General features: G+C 45.6%; 1 protein-coding gene across 2 annotated transcripts in view; it reads right to left on the bottom strand.

The window, feature by feature from the left end:
• LOC137544353 (glutathione S-transferase 3, mitochondrial-like) overlaps positions 1-18,493 on the bottom strand; it is a 48,408-nt gene that overhangs the window by 10,542 nt on the left and 19,373 nt on the right. Inside the window, exon 1 of one of the 2 annotated variants that reach the window (XM_068265422.1) lies at positions 8,124-8,370. The exons of the other annotated variant lie outside the window; for it this stretch is intronic. Coding sequence (XP_068121523.1) covers positions 8,124-8,258 — 135 coding nt within the window. The 5' untranslated portion in view covers positions 8,259-8,370. Of the gene's footprint in view, positions 1-8,123; positions 8,371-18,493 lie in introns of those variants that run through there. 2 annotated transcript variants of the gene reach the window in all.

An 18,493-nucleotide genomic window follows, 5' to 3' on the forward strand; every position in this document is an offset into this window, starting at 1 on the left:
CTCCAAGTAACCAGAAGAACTTACAAAGGAGCGGTCAGAAAAAATGATAACATTGTTCTTTCAAATCCAACTCCAGGCACAAATGTTTTTTTAAAATCTGGTGTAGGAACTATGTGGCAAAACTTCTTTTCATTTGTGTATAAAATGCCATATCATTGTTAATGTCATTTTTACCAAGCATTTCTTGCAGCAAAAACTCCCATATCTGCAGTCCCTTCAGACAGCTCTTTCTGTTGCCATTGGCAGTTAAGGCCGGTTTTACATGTTTTTTGCATTGCAATGCTCATGTAGCATCCCACACGATGTGCGTTGCCTCAAGACTACCATTACAACAAGTAGCATGCGTTAATATTGGCGCTTGTGGTAACGCGCCAATATTAGGAAGTGTGAAAGTCTCTTATTTTGCGGCCCCTTTTCGGCAAAATAGGGTAATGCAAAGCATGAATTACCTGCAAGAGTAAAATAGCCATAAGCAGCATGATAATACAGCAGAGTCCGCGGAATCCAGCACCAGCGAGGATCTCCTGATGTATGATGTGCTTGCCGGTTGCCTGGCTGAAAAAGCACAAACTCTCCCCTCTGAATACTCCAGCAATGTCTAGTCTAGTCTTCCTCCTAACGTCTTTCTGACTTCTTCCGCGCATGCAAGCTGGAGTGTCACCTGCCCCGCATCAGGTCATATGACACCCTGACTTCCATACACTGACACTGGTAGCCACTAGGAGCCCGCTAGGAGGAAGATAAAGGCTGATGGACATTGCTGGAGGCTCAGAAAGTATTTGAAACTCTCCAAAACTGCCCTCAAACAGCCCAAATTAAAGTCCCCGTTGTCATTCAGGCATGCTGGATAGTTGAGACTTCCAGCTGCTTATGGAGTTCTGGATAACAGGGATTCTGCTGTACTGAGAAAAAAAAGCATTCATCCTCACAATGCCTGCTGTTAACCCATTCATCTGGACTGCTTCAGGTCATGTTTACTGTAATTAGCTCTGACAATTCCCCCCCCCCCTTCCCCACAAAGGGAGATCTTAGTGGGGCCCTTACAACCATTGCAAGTATGGTGTATGGAGCTTGCCAGCATACTTTCCATGTAATTAGAGGTTTTGCTAGCCTGGAGTATTGCAACACAGGTCCATAATCAATTATGCAATAGGTATGCATTATTGATCAGATGCCTTTTTAACCTTTAATTACAAACCGTTAGGGCTTGTTCACATCTAGGGCATTTTGCAGTTTTTTTAAGCGCCGGCTATTTTCAAAATTGCTCTAAAGTGCTTGCGCAATGATTCCCTATGAGAGAGTTCACAGCTGAGTGGTTCGTTTCCGATCCACTCAGCAAAGTGCTGCCTGTACCATTTTTAGGGCGATTTTGCTACAATAAAAAGGTATAGGAAAAACGCAAAACGCTCACAAAATTGCTTTGTGCAGCGATTGCGTTCACGCTTTTAAGAATAAATACATTGTATTTATTATTTCAAAGAGTTCACTTCCTGACTTGCATCAGGAAGTGAAAAAATAAATCGCTCTGAAAAATCACTCACAAAATCGCAAAACGCGGCCATCTGCGATTTTGATTTTAGATGTGAATAAAGCCTAAAGGCTCGTACACACGTCTGACTGAAGGCAACGACGGGTCCATTGTCACCTCCCACTGGGCAGGTTTTCAGCAGACAGTACAGAAACAGCCTTATCAGTCCGCTGACAGACTGTACACACGCTGTACTGTCTGCTGAAAACTCGCCCAGCGGGAGGCGACGACGGACCCGTCGTTGCCTTCAGTCAGACGTGTGTATGAGCCTTAAGAGTTCTTTCACACTAAATCCATTGTGCTCCGTCGCAACATACAATATCATTGCATACCAACCCTTGCGTGAATGCTGCCGGCAACTGGTCATGTGCACTGTAGCTCTACCACCCCTTGCACACGCTCCAGCATCATTTCATAACTTGTCCGACACTTTTCTCCACATAGGGTGATGCCATGCTGGACTACATCCGACAACGGCGCCCCTAGTAACTAGAACAAATGCGCTCACCTACCCATGTTCCCATGTAGCGCTGTCACTACCAGCACTGATGACATGTGGTACATAACTTTCATGATCCAGATACATGGACTGGATTTAAAAAAAAAAAAAAAAAAAAAAATCACATCTGCTATTACCTGGCAATAGTTTATAGCCCTTACCTGAGTTATTGCAGGCCATAATTAAGAGGTGAGCTATGCACATGCACCGAAAATGTGTAACAAATCTAGGATAGCTTACATGTATTACTGAAATGTGCACTGCTTTTGTCTGATGTGACCCATGCAAGAGTGGCGAAACGTTGCCACCTAGTAGCATTTGGAAAAATAAAATCCAGGACACATTTGCTCAATTGCTTACTGAAGAGCTTTCTCACCAAAAATGGCTGTAAATTTATTGATTTGGTAGCCATAGTATTGGCAAGCACTGTACAGACACACTACCTGGCTATAACTGAGCAACCTGTCTTTTTCTAGAAGAGAGGAGGTGAACGATAAGTGACAGAATAAAGTGGGGCCCCATAGAAGAGAGTAAAATGTGAGACAAAAGCACTTGTTTGTTATTCTGGCCTCTTTTCCATGGACAGCTGAACAGCTCATTTGTCAAGCAGTTCCAGCGCTGAGCTACCGGCCACAAGTGCAGCGTTTGGTAACCAAAATGATCCAGATCAGTAATGTCCAACAATGAAAATCTAGTATGAGTTTGGTGCTCAAATTTTCCACTGATCGCCAGCTTTGCAGAACTTCAGAAATTCAGGCCTAATAAACCATCAAAAGAGGGAATGTAATGACACTGGTTTTATAAAGGGGTTCATAATAAAAGTTAAGGACCTCGACTCAAGTCTAGAACACTTCTAACAGATTCCAGTTTTCTGTTTAAAGGACCTCTGTCGCGAAAATCTTATTAAAATACGTGTAAAGATATACAAATAAGAAGTATGTTTCTTCCAGAGTAAAATGAGCCATAAATTACTTCTCTCCTATGTTGCTGTCACTTACAGTAGGTAGTAGAAATCTGACATTACCGACAGATTTTGGACTAGCCCATCTTTTCATGGGGGGGGGGGGGGGGAGGGGGTTCTCTTTATTTTTAAAAGCACTTAGGGCTGGTGCACACCAGAGCGGTTCTGAAGCGTTTTCAGGGGGGAAACTGCTTGGCTAATGAAAGTGAATGGGATGGTGCACACCAGAGCGGTTCGTTTTTTCCACATACGCAAACTCGGGGGCTGCAGCATTTTTTAGATTTCTGAGGCGTTTCTGCCTCAATGTTAATGTATAGGAAAAGCTCAAACTGCTCTGAAAAACGCTAGATCAGAGCGGTTTTCCAGGCGTTTTTGTTACATTAGCTGTTCAGTAACAGCTTCACTGTAACAATATTTGTAATCTGCTACACAAAAACACTCCAGAAAACGCTAGGTAGAATCGCTCTTAAATCTGCTTCAAAAACCTCTAGCGTTTTGCAGATCTGCTAGAGGTTTTTGGTGTGCACTGGGCCTTAGTGAATGGCAGTTGCTCCGTCCAACTGCCAAAGAAGTGTACGGTGAGCAGGGAGGCAGGCCAGCATCTTTGTATAAATCTTTTTCCGGGAATATCTTTATAAAGAATAAAGGCCATGCTGAGAATCCCCCATGAAGAGATGGACTAGCCCAAAACCTGTCGGTAATGTCAGCTTTCTACTACCTACTGGAAGTGACAGCAACATAGGAGAAAAGTAATGTGTGGCTCATTTTACTCTGGAAGAAATGTACTTCTTATTTGTATGGGTTTTACATTTTAAGATTTTTGTGACAGTTCCTCTTAAAAATTCAGTTTCACAGTGCAATCACTGTGTGTTACCAGGGGTACTCGGATACCCCTTTTCAAAATCCAAATTGATCCAGATACCCAGATCCGAATCAGATATCCGAATCTGAACTTTTTGGTATCCGAGTAAACTCGGATATCTGAACCCAATATCCGTCCGGTTTCGGATATCCGGATAGAAAACCGGAAGTAACTTATAAATGGCTTAAAATCTCTCTCTCAGGTGATTTTGGCTTCTGCTCGGATATCTGAACTAAGTATCCGCGCGGATTTTGGATTTCAGATGGGAAATCCGAGTTTGCTCAGATAGTCTATTCGGATTTTAAAAAATATCCAAATTGCTATTCAAAGTTCGGATAGTGGAAAGAGTTTGGATTATCTGGGTAGTTCGGATATCCGAAATCTTGCTGAGCACTACTGTGTGTTACTACCAGGGAACACAGAAAGCACAATACAAATTCTTTGCAACATCAAGCATACCTTTAAGTAAAAATAAACTTATAAGATAATAATTGTATGTGTAGTACTAAGGCTACTTTCACAATGACATGCTTTGTTTCATGGGACAATATAATCGCATAGCATCTGTGATGAAAGCATATTGTAATGGTAGGTTCACACTGGCACGTTAGCAGTGCAGCAGACTCAGAATAAGGCAAGGCACGCTGCGTGTTTCTGAACTATGAGCAAAAAAGTTAGATGATAATTACCTCAGTAGGGGCTCCCTTGGTCTCCCAGTCCCTACGCCCCTCCAGCACTGCACTGGGACCCTCTAAACAAACTTCAATATTAAAATTGAATATTGCTCATGGCTCTGTGTACGAGAGTGGCCATACTGCGCAGAGGTAAAGTACAGCTTGCGCCTGCACAGTAACATGGAGCCACTCATGCATGCCTTTTTATTTTCCCCATGTACAAGCATCCAGAGTCTTCCCCTACTGACTTAAAGGAAACCTGTAGGGGAAAAATGTGCCCAATTTGGGTACTTATTAACTCAATAGAGGGAAGCTTCAGGATCCTCAGAGGCTCCCCCTATCCTCCTCGCCAAGCAATTCCATAGACAAGGGCTTGTTGACGGCTTGCACATGCGCAGTAACACGGACCTAATTGGACTTGTTGGAAAAAGCTGCGTCCGATCAGGTCTACACATGTGCAAACCACCTGCGCCGTAGCACAGACCCATTCAGTCTCTGCTTTTTCTGCTGAAGCCCGAGTGGGTGTGTGCTACTGCACAGGCATAGTGCGAATGTTCTTCGGGAGTCTCAGTGCTGCAACAGCCTGATGGAGGAGGTAAATGTTATTTTGTGTTTCTTTTATCCTCTCTGGTTTACTTTAACGCCTTGCGTACCAGCAGTCTTTGGCCAGAGACTGCTTGTACCAAAAAACACAGATTACCGACGAATTGCCGCACGGACCTGCCGCTCACCCATCGCCGCAGGACCCTCGTCCTGCGTCGCTATGACGGCAGAGCTCTGTGAGACGGTCAGGAGCACCCGATCATATATGTGAGCCAATGAAATCAGCTCCTGAGACAGCCTCAGACAGCTCTGCTTTCATACCGACAGCAGGGCGAGTGAGCTGCGGCGGGGAGAGATGTGATCAGGGAGCACAACGATAGCAGCGACAGCGCGTGGCGCTGCTGAGTGAAATCTACACCCTGGCAGGAATAACAGCTCCCAAACAGGGAGTAGATTTCAATCACAGCCATCCAAAAGCAGTTAAAGAGAAACCGGTACTGAGTAAAAAAATTTAAAATAAACACATGAGGTAACTTCAAATGAACATTACATAGTTACCTCGCCATCAGTTCCTCTCAGAAGCTCACCATTTTCTTCTGACAATAATCCCTTCCAGTTCTGACAACATTTTATCAGATCTGAAATATATCAGTTGCTGTCAGTACAATATCAGTTGCTGTCAGTAAAATATCAGTTGCTGTCAGTTATAGCTGAGAGGAAAACTGATGTACCAGGTAATGTCCATGTTTCCCTATGGCTCAAGTGGGCGATGTTACAGTTTAACTGTGTGCTGACCGGAAAGCTGTTATGGGTAATGGCCATTTTCAAAATGGAGGACGGAAAATTCCCTTGATCACAGGACAAACAGGACGCGGGACAGGAGAAAGACACTGAGGAGTAGACTACATGGGAGGTAAGTATGACTTGTGTATGCTTATTTTGACTTTTAATTTTCAGTTCAGGTTTACTTTAAGTATGTATTTTTGTTTGTTTGTTTGTTTTTTAATAAAGTTACAGGTTGACTTTAAATAAGGCTTGATTTTCACTAGAGACGTGTCTCACTCTTGCACAAACTTGATACATTTTATTTACATGGTTTAAAGTCATCATTGTCCTTGTGTGGTTCCGAATATTTATTACAAGTGCCATTATTTACTGAGTTTGCGCTTCCTGGGTTTCTGGATAGACTGGTTATGCTAGCAGAAGATACAGTGCTTTTAACTTAGTAACCATGACTTGCACTTTCGGAAAAGGCTGTAATTCTGGACAAGATAAAAGTTCAGTGACCCTGAGCTTTGGTTTGGCAAGCTATAAACCTATGACTGTATGCTTCTTTTGCTGAACTATAAAGCTAATTACACGTGAGAACTGTCACCGATCAAAAAAATCACTTGACAACTGGGTTATACTGAGTTCTGTCGCATACACTATGCTGGGGGCTTTTAAATATACTGTCATGTACAGTGAAAATACTATTTTTCTTTTACGTCCCTGACTGTATTTGTTAAATCAACACATCAGTAAAGCAGGTGCACTGGTGATTAATCTGTTTGATCTAAAGGTGTGTACGCGCGCACAATTTCTGTCGCCTGTAGGGATCAGTTCCATGAGCAACAGGTGAAGGCTGAATTCTATACAGACACATTGATAGCCTGCAGACTAGCGACGCAATCTATTGCTATGGGGGAGGGGGGAACAGATAAACTTTTTAGATATGGTGAGTAATATCTACCTGATAATGATCATTTACCAATTATCCCATAATATATTACAGTAGAATGATATCAGCAGAGATCCTTCTTCCCACTTTAAGTTCAGACGTACAAATCTAGGCACTTGTCCAAAAGCAAACACACTGTATGCTGCATTTTCTGTGCCTGTATTCGTATTTTCAATAGCTGCCGCAAAACACCGGTAAAATTGCACTCGTTTTAAATCTTGAAAAATCACAATCACATCGATGCACTTTGCAATGCTAATCAAGATTCACAGGAGAAATGTTGAAAATTACTTTGATGCACATTTTCAGTACTGATCCCAATTTTCAGTGGAAATGTTGAAAATCGGCATAGCACCAATGTACGTTTGCAATGCTGATCGCACTTTTCAGTGGAAATGTTGAAAATTGTGATCGCATCGATGCACGTTTACGATGGTGACCATGATTTTAAGTGAAAATGTTGAAAATAGCGATTGCATTAATGCACGTTTGCAATACTGATCACCATTTGCAGTGGCAATGTTGAAAAATGTGAGTGCATCCATGGCGTACATTTGAATTAGCCGCTTTTTCATGCAGCGCTTTAATCGCCGTGTTCACATCCATGCATGTTTGCAATGCTGATTGCGCTTTTCAGTGGAAATGTTCAACATTGCGATCACATCAACGCACGTTTACAATGCTGACCGTGATTTTCAGAGGAAGTGTTGAAAGTCGTGATCGCATCAATGCACGTTTGCATTGCTGATCACGATTTTCAGTGGAAAAGTGCCCTTCAGATTCCTACTGATAGGTTAACAAATGTAGTAAAATGGTACATCGATCTCGACTATCTAATCATTTTCTAACTGGGGATTGATTAACCGCTGGCTAAACTTGGTTGTTATTATGGACATATGTGAGGCTACAGTCACATCTGAAGGAAAACAACAACTTGAACTCCATGAAGATGCGAGTACGAAGTTCTTCAGTTCCTGAACTGGTTGCAGCTGGCCACTGACACGCCCCAAATTCATACATTGAAAGACTCTCGCTTGCTGAATATAATACAGTACACTGCCTGCAGAAGCAAAAAGAAGGGGGCCCCAAGCTCCACATCAGCATTGTTGTGAACACTGAAGTACAATAACATTATATTGCGATGTGTATGTAAACAATATTACTGCTAAGCAATGCATACGTAGGCGTTCACAGCTGATCACTACAACCACTAATCATCATATAAATAAGCTGCACAGCGCTCTATTATAACTGCATCAGCTACAGAGATCTGTGGGCCACAGTTTGAATTATCTCGGATTTATGATGTCTACTGAAAAATCTCTAATTACAATACCTTGATTCCATACTTCTTCCTTGCTTTTCCCACATTTATTCCTAGATACATAATCATGACATAGCTGTAAATGAAGGCGAGGATCACATAGGCAAAATTCTGCGGAAGTATGTCGTCGATGCTGTCTGCAGTCATTGTAGAACCCTCGCTCTTGTCTCCAGATTCTGCAGATCAAGTAAACAGCTCTTCCCTTCTGATCGCCTCTATGCTTTGTGTAACTGCAGAATGCACTGGTGGTTATTAGCTGTGCTACAACTATTGTCAGGGAGGGAGGAGCCTTGAGGTATATAGTATCATGGTTCATCTACACAGAATATAGGTGCTGCTGCACCACTAGGGCAGAGGGCAGCTCCATCTTCCAAGTTTCCATGAAGCAGGATTATACAAATTCTATATGGATATTTATTTACCTTGAACATAGACCGATCAAATTGTGCTCGCCTCAATATAGGTGGCAAATGTGGCCAGTATTAGGCCTCTTGCACACAGCAAGTGATTCCGATTCAGATTCCACTTTTTAATCAGTTTTTACATCCGATTCCGATTCCGATTTGCAGTTTGCTCCCTGCACACTGCAAATCGGAATCTGAATCGGATGTAAAAACTGATTAAAAAGCGGAATCTGAATCGGAATCACTTGCAGTGTGCAAGAGGCCTTAGGAAGGGTAACAGTAAATTCGGGCGCCTGAGGCAAGTGGACAAATCGGGCGCCGCCATTCACTACCATAATAAATATCGTTTAATGGGCGCCCGATAGGAAAAAAGGGCGCCGGAGAAAAATAACGTTTTATAAGCGGCGCCCGGAGACTTTTACTGTTTTATAACTGCTTCTCATGATTACACATTATTTTATGATTTATAATTTTTTAAACATTATTTTTAAACGAAAAACAGTACAATCTTTTTTAAAACATTATTTTTAAACGAAAAACAGCACAATATTTTTTTCACACGTTATTAATGCTTATCACAGGGGGGTCTTAGGTTTAGGCACCACCAGGGGGGTCTTAGGTTTAGGCACCAACAGGGGGGTCTTAGGTTTAGGCACCAACAGGGGGGTCTTAGGTTTAGGCACCAACAGGGGGGGTCTTAGGTTTAGGCACCAACAGGGGGGTCTTAGGTTTAGGCACCAACAGGGGGGTCTTAGGTTTAGGCACCAACAGGGGAGTCTTAGGTTTAGGCACCATCAGGGGAGTCTTAGGTTTAGGCACCACCAGGGGGGTCTTAGGTTTAGGCACCAACACGGGGGTTAGGGGTAGGTACAGGGAGGGTTACTTACTATTTTTTTTAAACGTTATTATACGTTTCACTTTTTAAACGGAAGATTAACGTTTTCACAATTGCCAATTTCATGCACATTATTTAATGATTTATAACTTTATAAAACATTATTTTTAAACGAAATATAGTACATTATATTTTTAAACGTTATCCATGTTTATCGTTTAAAACCCCGCGCCCTTTTTTCCCAGCGCCCCTTTTTAACGTACGCATTAGGAAGACCCTCTGCATAGTTTATGAAGCCAAATGAGCCTCCAGTATTAGCTAGCCCCCCTTCCCAGCACAGATAATCAGATGCAGGGGCGGACTGACAACTCATGGGGCCCCCAGGCAATAGGAGATTATGGGGCCCCCATACCAATGTTTCCCACCTTTCACATTATATTTTTACAGACTAAGATATAATAATTTACTGGTACACAGCAGAGTTGGATACCACTCGGCACTCAGCAGATTCTTTCTAGAGGGATAAGGGGAGAGTCAGTCTGCGCTTGCAGCAATTGTGTTACACACATCCCAGCATTTCACCTATGTAAAGGCTTTTCTGAAACAGCTTGGTGGCGTGCAACCGGCAGGATGGAGGCAGAAGTGAGTTGTGTGAATTATTGGTACGCTAAGATAGACCGGGCACTGTCACTTTAAATGCTTTAATTTTGTCTTGCAGCCATATATACATTCAATGGTATTGTATGAATATCACATCATTTCTTCCTGTAACATATCTGTCACAAACCTTGAGTGATGGTGATGCTGGGGTGTTGGGGACGTGGATGACCAGGGGAAAAACCGGACGGCACAACAGCCGTTTCACGCCTGAGTCGGCGCTTGCTCACGTGTGTGTCCTGTAGGAATGACGGCGCCGCGCGGCTTCCTGAAGACAGAGAGAAAGCCGCGCCCTCTGCGCACGTCATTGGGTGTTGGGAGATGACGTCAGTGGGTTCGGGGGTGAGGGGGCGGAGATAGCCTGCGTGGTGAAGTAAACAAATCGTGCTATTGGCTGCCTTTTGCTCTTGCATCTAATACGAGGGGAAGGCATCAGGCGCACATATACGTGCCGCTAGATGTCAATCCCCAAATTGTGATACGAAAATAAAGTGCATTTGTGCATTGAACATTTAAACCATTGTTCATGTGTTTCTCCTATAGACGTGCATATTGAACTTATCAACATATTACAAAGTGCAGTTTGTGCATTATCTAAAAATTGTGTATGAACCTAGATGTTAGGCATGAGGCAGTGACAGAGCTGCTGTCCTAAATGACGTTGTTTCAATTACCTTACGCCTCCGCTGCTTGGGGTATGTAATTTTGAACCTTTGTTCCCATTACATAATTGTACCTCTGAATGACACCCCACTTATCTAAAAAGAGAACCCACATAAACCCCATTAAAAAAGACTGGGGGGTAAAGCTGTTTTCAAAGAGCTTATTGGAGTTATTACTCCAATCCTCTGGACTGCCCTTCAAAACATTTCCTCCCACCATCCATCCCCGCCTCTCCATTCACGAGTACCTAGGAGAAGAAAGGGGGGGGGGAGAGTTTTATCCCCGGGGAGGGCAAAGAGGAGGACACCGATCAGAGAGCCAAAAGAATATGTACTGACACATAATGCATTTATGTTTGATGGAAGGTGGTACCACCAGACCTCTGGAACAGCCATGGGGACCTCTGTGGCATGTACCTATGCTGGTCTGTTTCTGGGAGCCTGGGAGGAAGACTATGTGAGAACCCAAAAAAACCCATTTAGGGGCCACATAAAAACATGGGCCCGATATGTGGATGACGTGTTGGTGGTCTGGCAGGGAAGCACAGAGGAATTTGAGTCTTTTGTAGAGCTCCTCAATGACAACCGGGTGAACATGCGATTCACTTTTGAAACAAGCAGTAGGTCCATTAATTTTTTGGACCTAAAAATTAAACCTGACGGCACTAAACTTGTTTGTGAGGGCTTTAGAAAGGACACTGCAGTTAATTCGCTGTTGCACCGGAACAGCTTCCACCCAGAACATGTAAAAACCTCGCTCCCATACGGCCAGTATCTGCGTCTCAGACGAAATAACTCCAGTCGGGACACTTTTGAGACGCAATCTTGCGAACTCACTGCACGTCTGGAAGCGAGAAATTATGATAGACCCCTCCTTGAAAGAGCATGTGAAAAAGCTAGGAGTAAAGACAGAACCTCACTCCTGTCCAGAAACACAAAAAGTAAAAATGGAGCCAAAGGCCCATTTACATTTACATTTGACTATACCCCAATGTCTAAGAAACTGACAGAAATTATCAAAAGAAATTGGGCCATAGTTACAAGAGATCCCGAACTTCAGAGGGTCTTCCCGGATCCCCCCAGGGTGGCTTTCAGGAGGGCCCCCACCCTGGGAGATACTTTAACTAGAAGTGAATATCGCTCACCGGCGGTGACAAATTGGCTCACAGCCGCACGCCCAAAAGGCAACCATAGATGTGGCAATTGCAAGTATTGCCCATACATGTGGGTGGGCACAAATTACCAAATGGGAAGTACCCAATGGGAGGTACGAGCCTTCATCACGTGCCAGACAAAATTTATCTCTTACGTTATCTTCTGCCCATGTCGTTTCTTCTATATAGGAAAGACTACTCGACCCCTAAAAGAAAGGGTGAAAGAACATTTTAAATCCATTAAGTCAGGAAAGGGAAGCCCAAGACTCATTGAACACGTGAGAGAGACCCATAGCGGGAATGCTAGATGTTTAAGGTTTGCAGGGCTATTACATGTCTCCCAATCACGTCGAGGAGGGGATCGGGACAGGGAATTGATCCGACGGGAGTCCCGTCTAATCTTACGCACAGAAGCTCTGGGACCATTAGGTCTTAACCTCCTTGGCGGTATGAAAAATACCGCCAGGAGGGAGCGCAGCAGTTTTTTTTTAAAAATTTTTTTTTTTTATCATGTAGCGAGCCGAGGGCTCGCTACATGATAGCCGCTGCTGAGCGGCATCCCCCCGCCCGCTTCGATCGCCTTCGGCGATCTCCGATCAGGAAATCCCGTTCATAGAACGGGATTTCCTGGAGGGCTTCCCCCGTCGCCATGGCGACGGGGCGGGATGACGTCACCGACGTCACTGACGTCGGGACGTCATTGGGAGTCCCGGGCCACCCCTCGGCGCTGCCTGGCACTGATTGGCCAGGCAGCGCTGGGGTCTGGAGGGGGGGGGGGGGCCCGCGCCGCAGCAGATAGCGGCGATCGGGCAGGGGCCGGCGGCGATCAGAGTGCTGGCGCAGCTAGCAAAGTGCTAGCTGCGTCCAGCAAAGCAAAAATTATGAAAATCGGCCCAGCAGGGCCTGAGCGGCACCCTCCGGCGGCTTACCCCGTGTCACACACGGGGTTACCGCCAAGGAGGTTAATGACAGATTGGAACTTTCCTGTTTCTTGGATCCCTAGTCTGGGGCCCCTCCCCTTCCCCCATTTTCCTCCTCTTTTTCTCAGGTTCTCCCCTCCAATTTTCGTCTTACACATACAGAGCGGTGCCTCCTTTCCCCTTTAAGAATGTCCTCCTTTGGTAAATTGGTGTAATATACACCCATAGATCACCAATAGGTGACCTAATATAGGTCCATCTCTACGGATAAACAGGGAATGCGAAATACAGTAGGTACATATCTGCAAATTCCCGGCAAAGAATTATAAAATCTTAAAAATTTCATAGCAATGTTTAGATACAACTTTAGAGGACCTTAGATGCCTGCAATGGAGATGTGGGGACCCTGAGATAGGTACATCCCCCAGAGCATGATATGCATTCAGCAGAAATAACCAATAGGAGGACTTTGCCCCCCTCTCTATGTGTCGTTTCTTTCTCCTTACTCCTTTCTTTTCTCTTTTTTCCTCCTTCCCCTTGGGATATACGCAACCCACAATCTCCTCGCTTTGTGGCCTCAACCCAAATGGCGAATCTTTGGTTTTCTGGGTCTCAGACACTTTCTCTTTTGGACTTGTTTGGGCCCCTTCTTTTGGCTCTCTGATCGGTGTCCTCCTCTTTGCCCTCCCCGGGGATAAAACTCTCCCCCCCCCCCCCCTTTCTTCTCCTAGGTACTCGTGAATGGAGAGGCGGGGATGGATGGTGGGAGGAAATGTTTTGAAGGGCAGTCCAGAGGATTGGAGTAATAACTCCAATAAGCTCTTTGAAAACAGCTTTACCCCCCAGTCTTTTTTAATGGGGTTTATGTGGGTTCTCTTTTTAGATAAGTGGGGTGTCATTCAGAGGTACAATTATGTAATGGGAACAAAGGTTCAAAATTACATACCCCAAGCAGCGGAGGCGTAAGGTAATTGAAACAACGTCATTTAGGACAGCAGCTCTGTCACTGCCTCATGCCTAACATCTAGGTTTATACACAATTTTTAGATAATGCACAAACTGCACTTTGTAATATGTTGATAAGTTCAATATGCACGTCTATAGGAGAAACACATGAACAATGGTTTAAATGTTCAATGCACAAATGCACTTTATTTTCGTATCACAATTTGGGGATTGACATCTAGCGGCACGTATATGTGCGCCTGATGCCTTCCCCTCGTATTAGATGCAAGAGCAAAAGGCAGCCAATAGCACGATTTGTTTACTTCACCACGCAGGCTATCTCCGCCCCCTCACCCCCGAACCCACTGACGTCATCTCCCAACACCCAATGACGTGCGCAGAGGGCGCGGCTTTCTCTCTGTCTTCAGGAAGCCGCGCGGCGCCGTCATTCCTACAGGACACACACGTGAGCAAGCGCCGACTCAGGCGTGAAACGGCTGTTGTGCCGTCCGGTTTTTCCCCTGGTCATCCACGTCCCCAACACCCCAGCATCACCATCACTCAAGGTTTGTGACAGATATGTTACAGGAAGAAATGATGTGATATTCATACAATACCATTGAATGTATATATGGCTGCAAGACAAAATTAAAGCATTTAAAGTGACAGTGCCCGGTCTATCTTAGCGTACCAATAAAAATTTACTGACAACAGTAAATATGTTATATTGTGATATTTTATACTGATTAAAAACCCCTGCGCCGCGCATAGAACCCCAGACTAGTGGCACACAGATCAGCGGTCCCTCCGGTGGCTGTACAGTGGTAAGTCTCCGCCCGCTGTCAGCCGCTGCGCGACACTTTACAGATTCTGGAGGGGAGAGCCAGGAAGGGGGGCCCCAAGGTGAGGGAAGGGGGGGGAACTTCCCCCCTTCTCCGCCGCTATGCAAATCGCCCTCCTTCACTGGCTGTCTCCCCTCCTGCTCAGGGTTCTCTGGCGGGCGGCGGGCCCCCCCCTGACCACGGGCCCTCGGTCCGTGCCCGAGTGCCCTAATAGTCAGTCCGCCCCTGAAGATGTTTCCTCAGTATTAGGTAGCCCCTGCCCTCTCCTCAGTAAAGTCATATTTGTCCCCAGTATTAGGTAGCCCCGGTCCCCCTCCCCAGTATAGCTAGATGTGCCCCAGTATTAGGCAGACTCCCCCCAGTATAGCCAGATGTCCCCCCTTGCATTAGGCAGTCCACCAGTATAGCCAGATGCATGGCCGGATTTGTACTCTTTACCGCCCAAGGCCACTGTTACTATCCGCCCCCCTTCAGTATAGGTAGCGAGATTACCCCTACCCCCTTCCCTCCAGTATAGGTAGGCAGATGACCCCTCCCTCCTTCCCCCTAGTATAGGTAGCCTGATGACCCCCCCCCCCCCCCCCACACACACACACACAGTATAGATAGCCAGATGACCTCCTTTCCCTCCAGTATAGGTAGCCAGGTGACTCCCTTAATTCCTCCTCCCCCCCCCCCCCTTTCAGTATAGGTAGCCAGCTCGCCTTCACACCACAGCAGCTATCAGTGTCACTTCTCCGCTTGTCTCCAGTGCAGAAGCTTCCGCTTCCCTTCCGTCTCCAATGCTGCCCAAGTCCATATCTGCCAGCCACAATGCAGACATGCACAGAGAGCAAGGTGGCTGCTGCACAGGCATCTAGCAGCAGAGTACCACAGTCAGGCGCTCGCCTGATCTCCCTGCATTGCAGCATTTGCAAGCTTGCAAATGCTGCACCAGTTTAGCCTGTTGCTTTGGTGCCCTTGCTCCTGTGGTGCCCTAGGCCATTGCATGGCCAGATGGCCTCCTTGTATTAGGTATCCCCCCAATTTAGCCAGATGTGCCCCCAATATTAGGCAGCCCCCTCCCCAGTAATAGTCAGATGTGCACCTGTATTATGTAGCCCACTCTCCCCAGTATAGCCAGATGTGCCCCTTGAATTAGGTAGTCCCCTCCACAGTATAGCCAGATGTGCCCCCTGAATTATTAAGGGTTAGGTAGCAACTTGCATGTGTGGCACTGCCACTCCCCCTCCCCCAGGATTCACTGTGCACCTATGAGTGCACCCCCCTCTGCTCAGTAACATACAGTTAACTGTTTCCAGGCTCCAGCAGCATGCAATGAACAGGATCAGGGGCAAACGCAGGATTTTTAAGGGGGGGGTTCCTGAAAGGTCCAGAAGCACGTATGTCCCGAGTGCTTCCGAATACAGGTGGCTCCATACTGCCCATGCACAAAAGTGCGCTGGCGTGTTACGGAGCTGCCTATCTTTGGAAGTACTCAAGGACACAAGTGTTTCTGAGGGCTTCTGGTAGCAGCAAATGTGAACGGGGTACAGTGCTGGAACAACTCCCCGAGAGAGGAACGGGAGATAGACTTAGTTTGGACAATTCAGTGGAATATGCTACATAGTTTCACATAGCGCAAGCGATACCCATATGATGCAGGGATATATGCATCTGCGGAAGATGGCGGCGCTATATAAATACTAAATAATAATAATTTGCCTCACCAGGATTGCACTTTTATTTAGCTTTCCTGTATGACAAGAAGACACAGCCAGCTCTAGGGGAAGAGGGAAACAAAGGTGAATGAGGGAGGGCTGGTGCACTCCAAGAGTGCTTCTGAGCGTTTTTCAAATCAACAGTGATTTGAAAAGCGCTTGGCTAATGTTACCCTATGTGGATGTTCCCACAGCAGCGTTGTGATTTTTTCAAAATCGCAGGTATACTGCATGTAGCATGTTTTTGAGCAATTCATTCAAAAATCGCTATGAAAATCACTTCACAAAATCACACTCACAAATTGCTAGCGATTGCTATTGTCATTTTGGCGTTGCACTAGCCCAGAGAGAGGAGTGGAGAAATTGAGAATAGCCTGAGATGGAGCAGAGAACTTATCTGTATTGCAGTCCCACATCAGACAGGCTACTTCCCTGTAATCGGACTCCTGTCCCTGTCAGTCTCTCACACAAGTCAGAAAGAAGCCCTCCTGGAGTCTAGGGACTGTCAAAAACTTTTCAGCTTGTTAAACACCTTACCCACACATGCAGTCATTATAACAATGGGGAGAGACCAGACAGATGTTTGCCCACAGACCCTGAGTCCAGGCAAGCTCTGCATCATGCTGTGCATATTTACCAGCTTGCCTGCACTCTAATTTCATCATGTCTGACACTTCTGTGCTGTGGAGAGTCCAGGACTCCATAATCAACATTCTCTCACTGCAGGCTGCATCTTCTTGTGAGGGTTGTGAGGGAAGCTCGGCTGCCTCTCTCATTCTATTAGCTGGAGGGAGGCACCAGAAGTAAGAAGGGAGGGAGAATGAGGCTGTTTATATTATGCGGGCTTCCCTGGCTGAATACACAGCTCAGTGCAGGGGGGTGGTTCCAGACACCCGGAATAGCCCCCTGAGTTCGCCAGTGCGGATAGGAGCTGGAGGGTCTGAAAAAAACTGTCAGCCTGAGTCTATGTAGGCATTAACCTTCCTGGCGGTAAGCCCGAGCTGAGCTCGGGCTATGTCGCCGGAAGGCACCGCTCAGGCCCCGCTGGGCCGATTTGCATAATTTTTTTTTGCTGCACGCAGCTAGCACTTTGCTGCCCCCTGGCGATTTTTTAGCAAACCGCCAGGAGGGTTAAAGGGAACCTTAACTGAGAGGGATATGGATGTTTCCTTTTAAACAATACCAGTTGGCTGGCAGCCCAACTGATCTCTTTGGATGAAGTAGTGGCTGAAACACACACCTGAAACAAGCATGCAGCTAATCCAGTCTGACTTCAGTCAGAGCACCTGACCTTCAAGCTTATTGAGGGGCTGTGGCTAAAAGCATTAGGGTGCGTTTCCACTAACGCGAATTCGCATGCGTTCCCCGCATGCAAATTCGCATAACCAATAAAAGTGAATGAGCCTGTGTCCACTTGTCAGGAAAACGGAGCATTTTCTTGTGCAGGAAAAATCTGCTCAGCAGAGCCATCCGAATTCTGACACCGCACACACGCATGCGATTCGCATACAATGTATTTAATAGGGAATTCGCATGGTGTTTTTTAATGCGAATTTTCATGCGAATTCGCATACGATTTCGCATGGAATCAATGAAAAAGCACACAGGCACTGCCATGGTTAAATTCGCACACAGCGTCATCCATGCGAAATCGTATGCGAATTCGCAGTAAAATTCGCATACAACCGCATGCGATTTCGCTCCTGCATGCGAATTCGTCCGCGGGGAATTTGCGGCAATTCCGCAACGCACTAGTGGAAACGTACCCTTAGAGACACAGGATAAGCAGGAGAGTCAGGCAACTGGTATTATTTTAAAAGGAAAAATCCATATCCTTCTCAGTTTAGGTTCCCTTTAAGTAAACCATGGGTCTTATCTATTTGCCATACATACCTTACAATCCTTGCAAGATCCCTTGCGATTAATGTATTACTGTATATAATATAATGTAATAATGACACATATATTTGCAAAAAAATCTCTACCTCCTTCTGATTGTATGTTCTAACATTCTCAGTCAACAGGAACAGAGTCAGAAGAAGGCTTAAAGTGAACCTTAAGTCAGGCAAAAAAAATGAGTTTTAGGCTAATTTCACACCAGGACGTTGCGTTAGAGGGGGCATTAAGGTCGCATAACGTCCCCCTAACGGAACGCCTGGTGGTGCTGGATCTGGACGTCAGAGTGAGCCGCGTTGTGCAGCTCACTCTGGCGTCAGTGATGCCGTGATGCGCACTCTTGTGCGCATGCGGCATCATGTGGTCC

This window comes from Hyperolius riggenbachi, chromosome 2 (genome assembly GCF_040937935.1).
Source record: "Hyperolius riggenbachi isolate aHypRig1 chromosome 2, aHypRig1.pri, whole genome shotgun sequence".
Lineage (NCBI taxonomy): Eukaryota > Metazoa > Chordata > Amphibia > Anura > Hyperoliidae > Hyperolius > Hyperolius riggenbachi.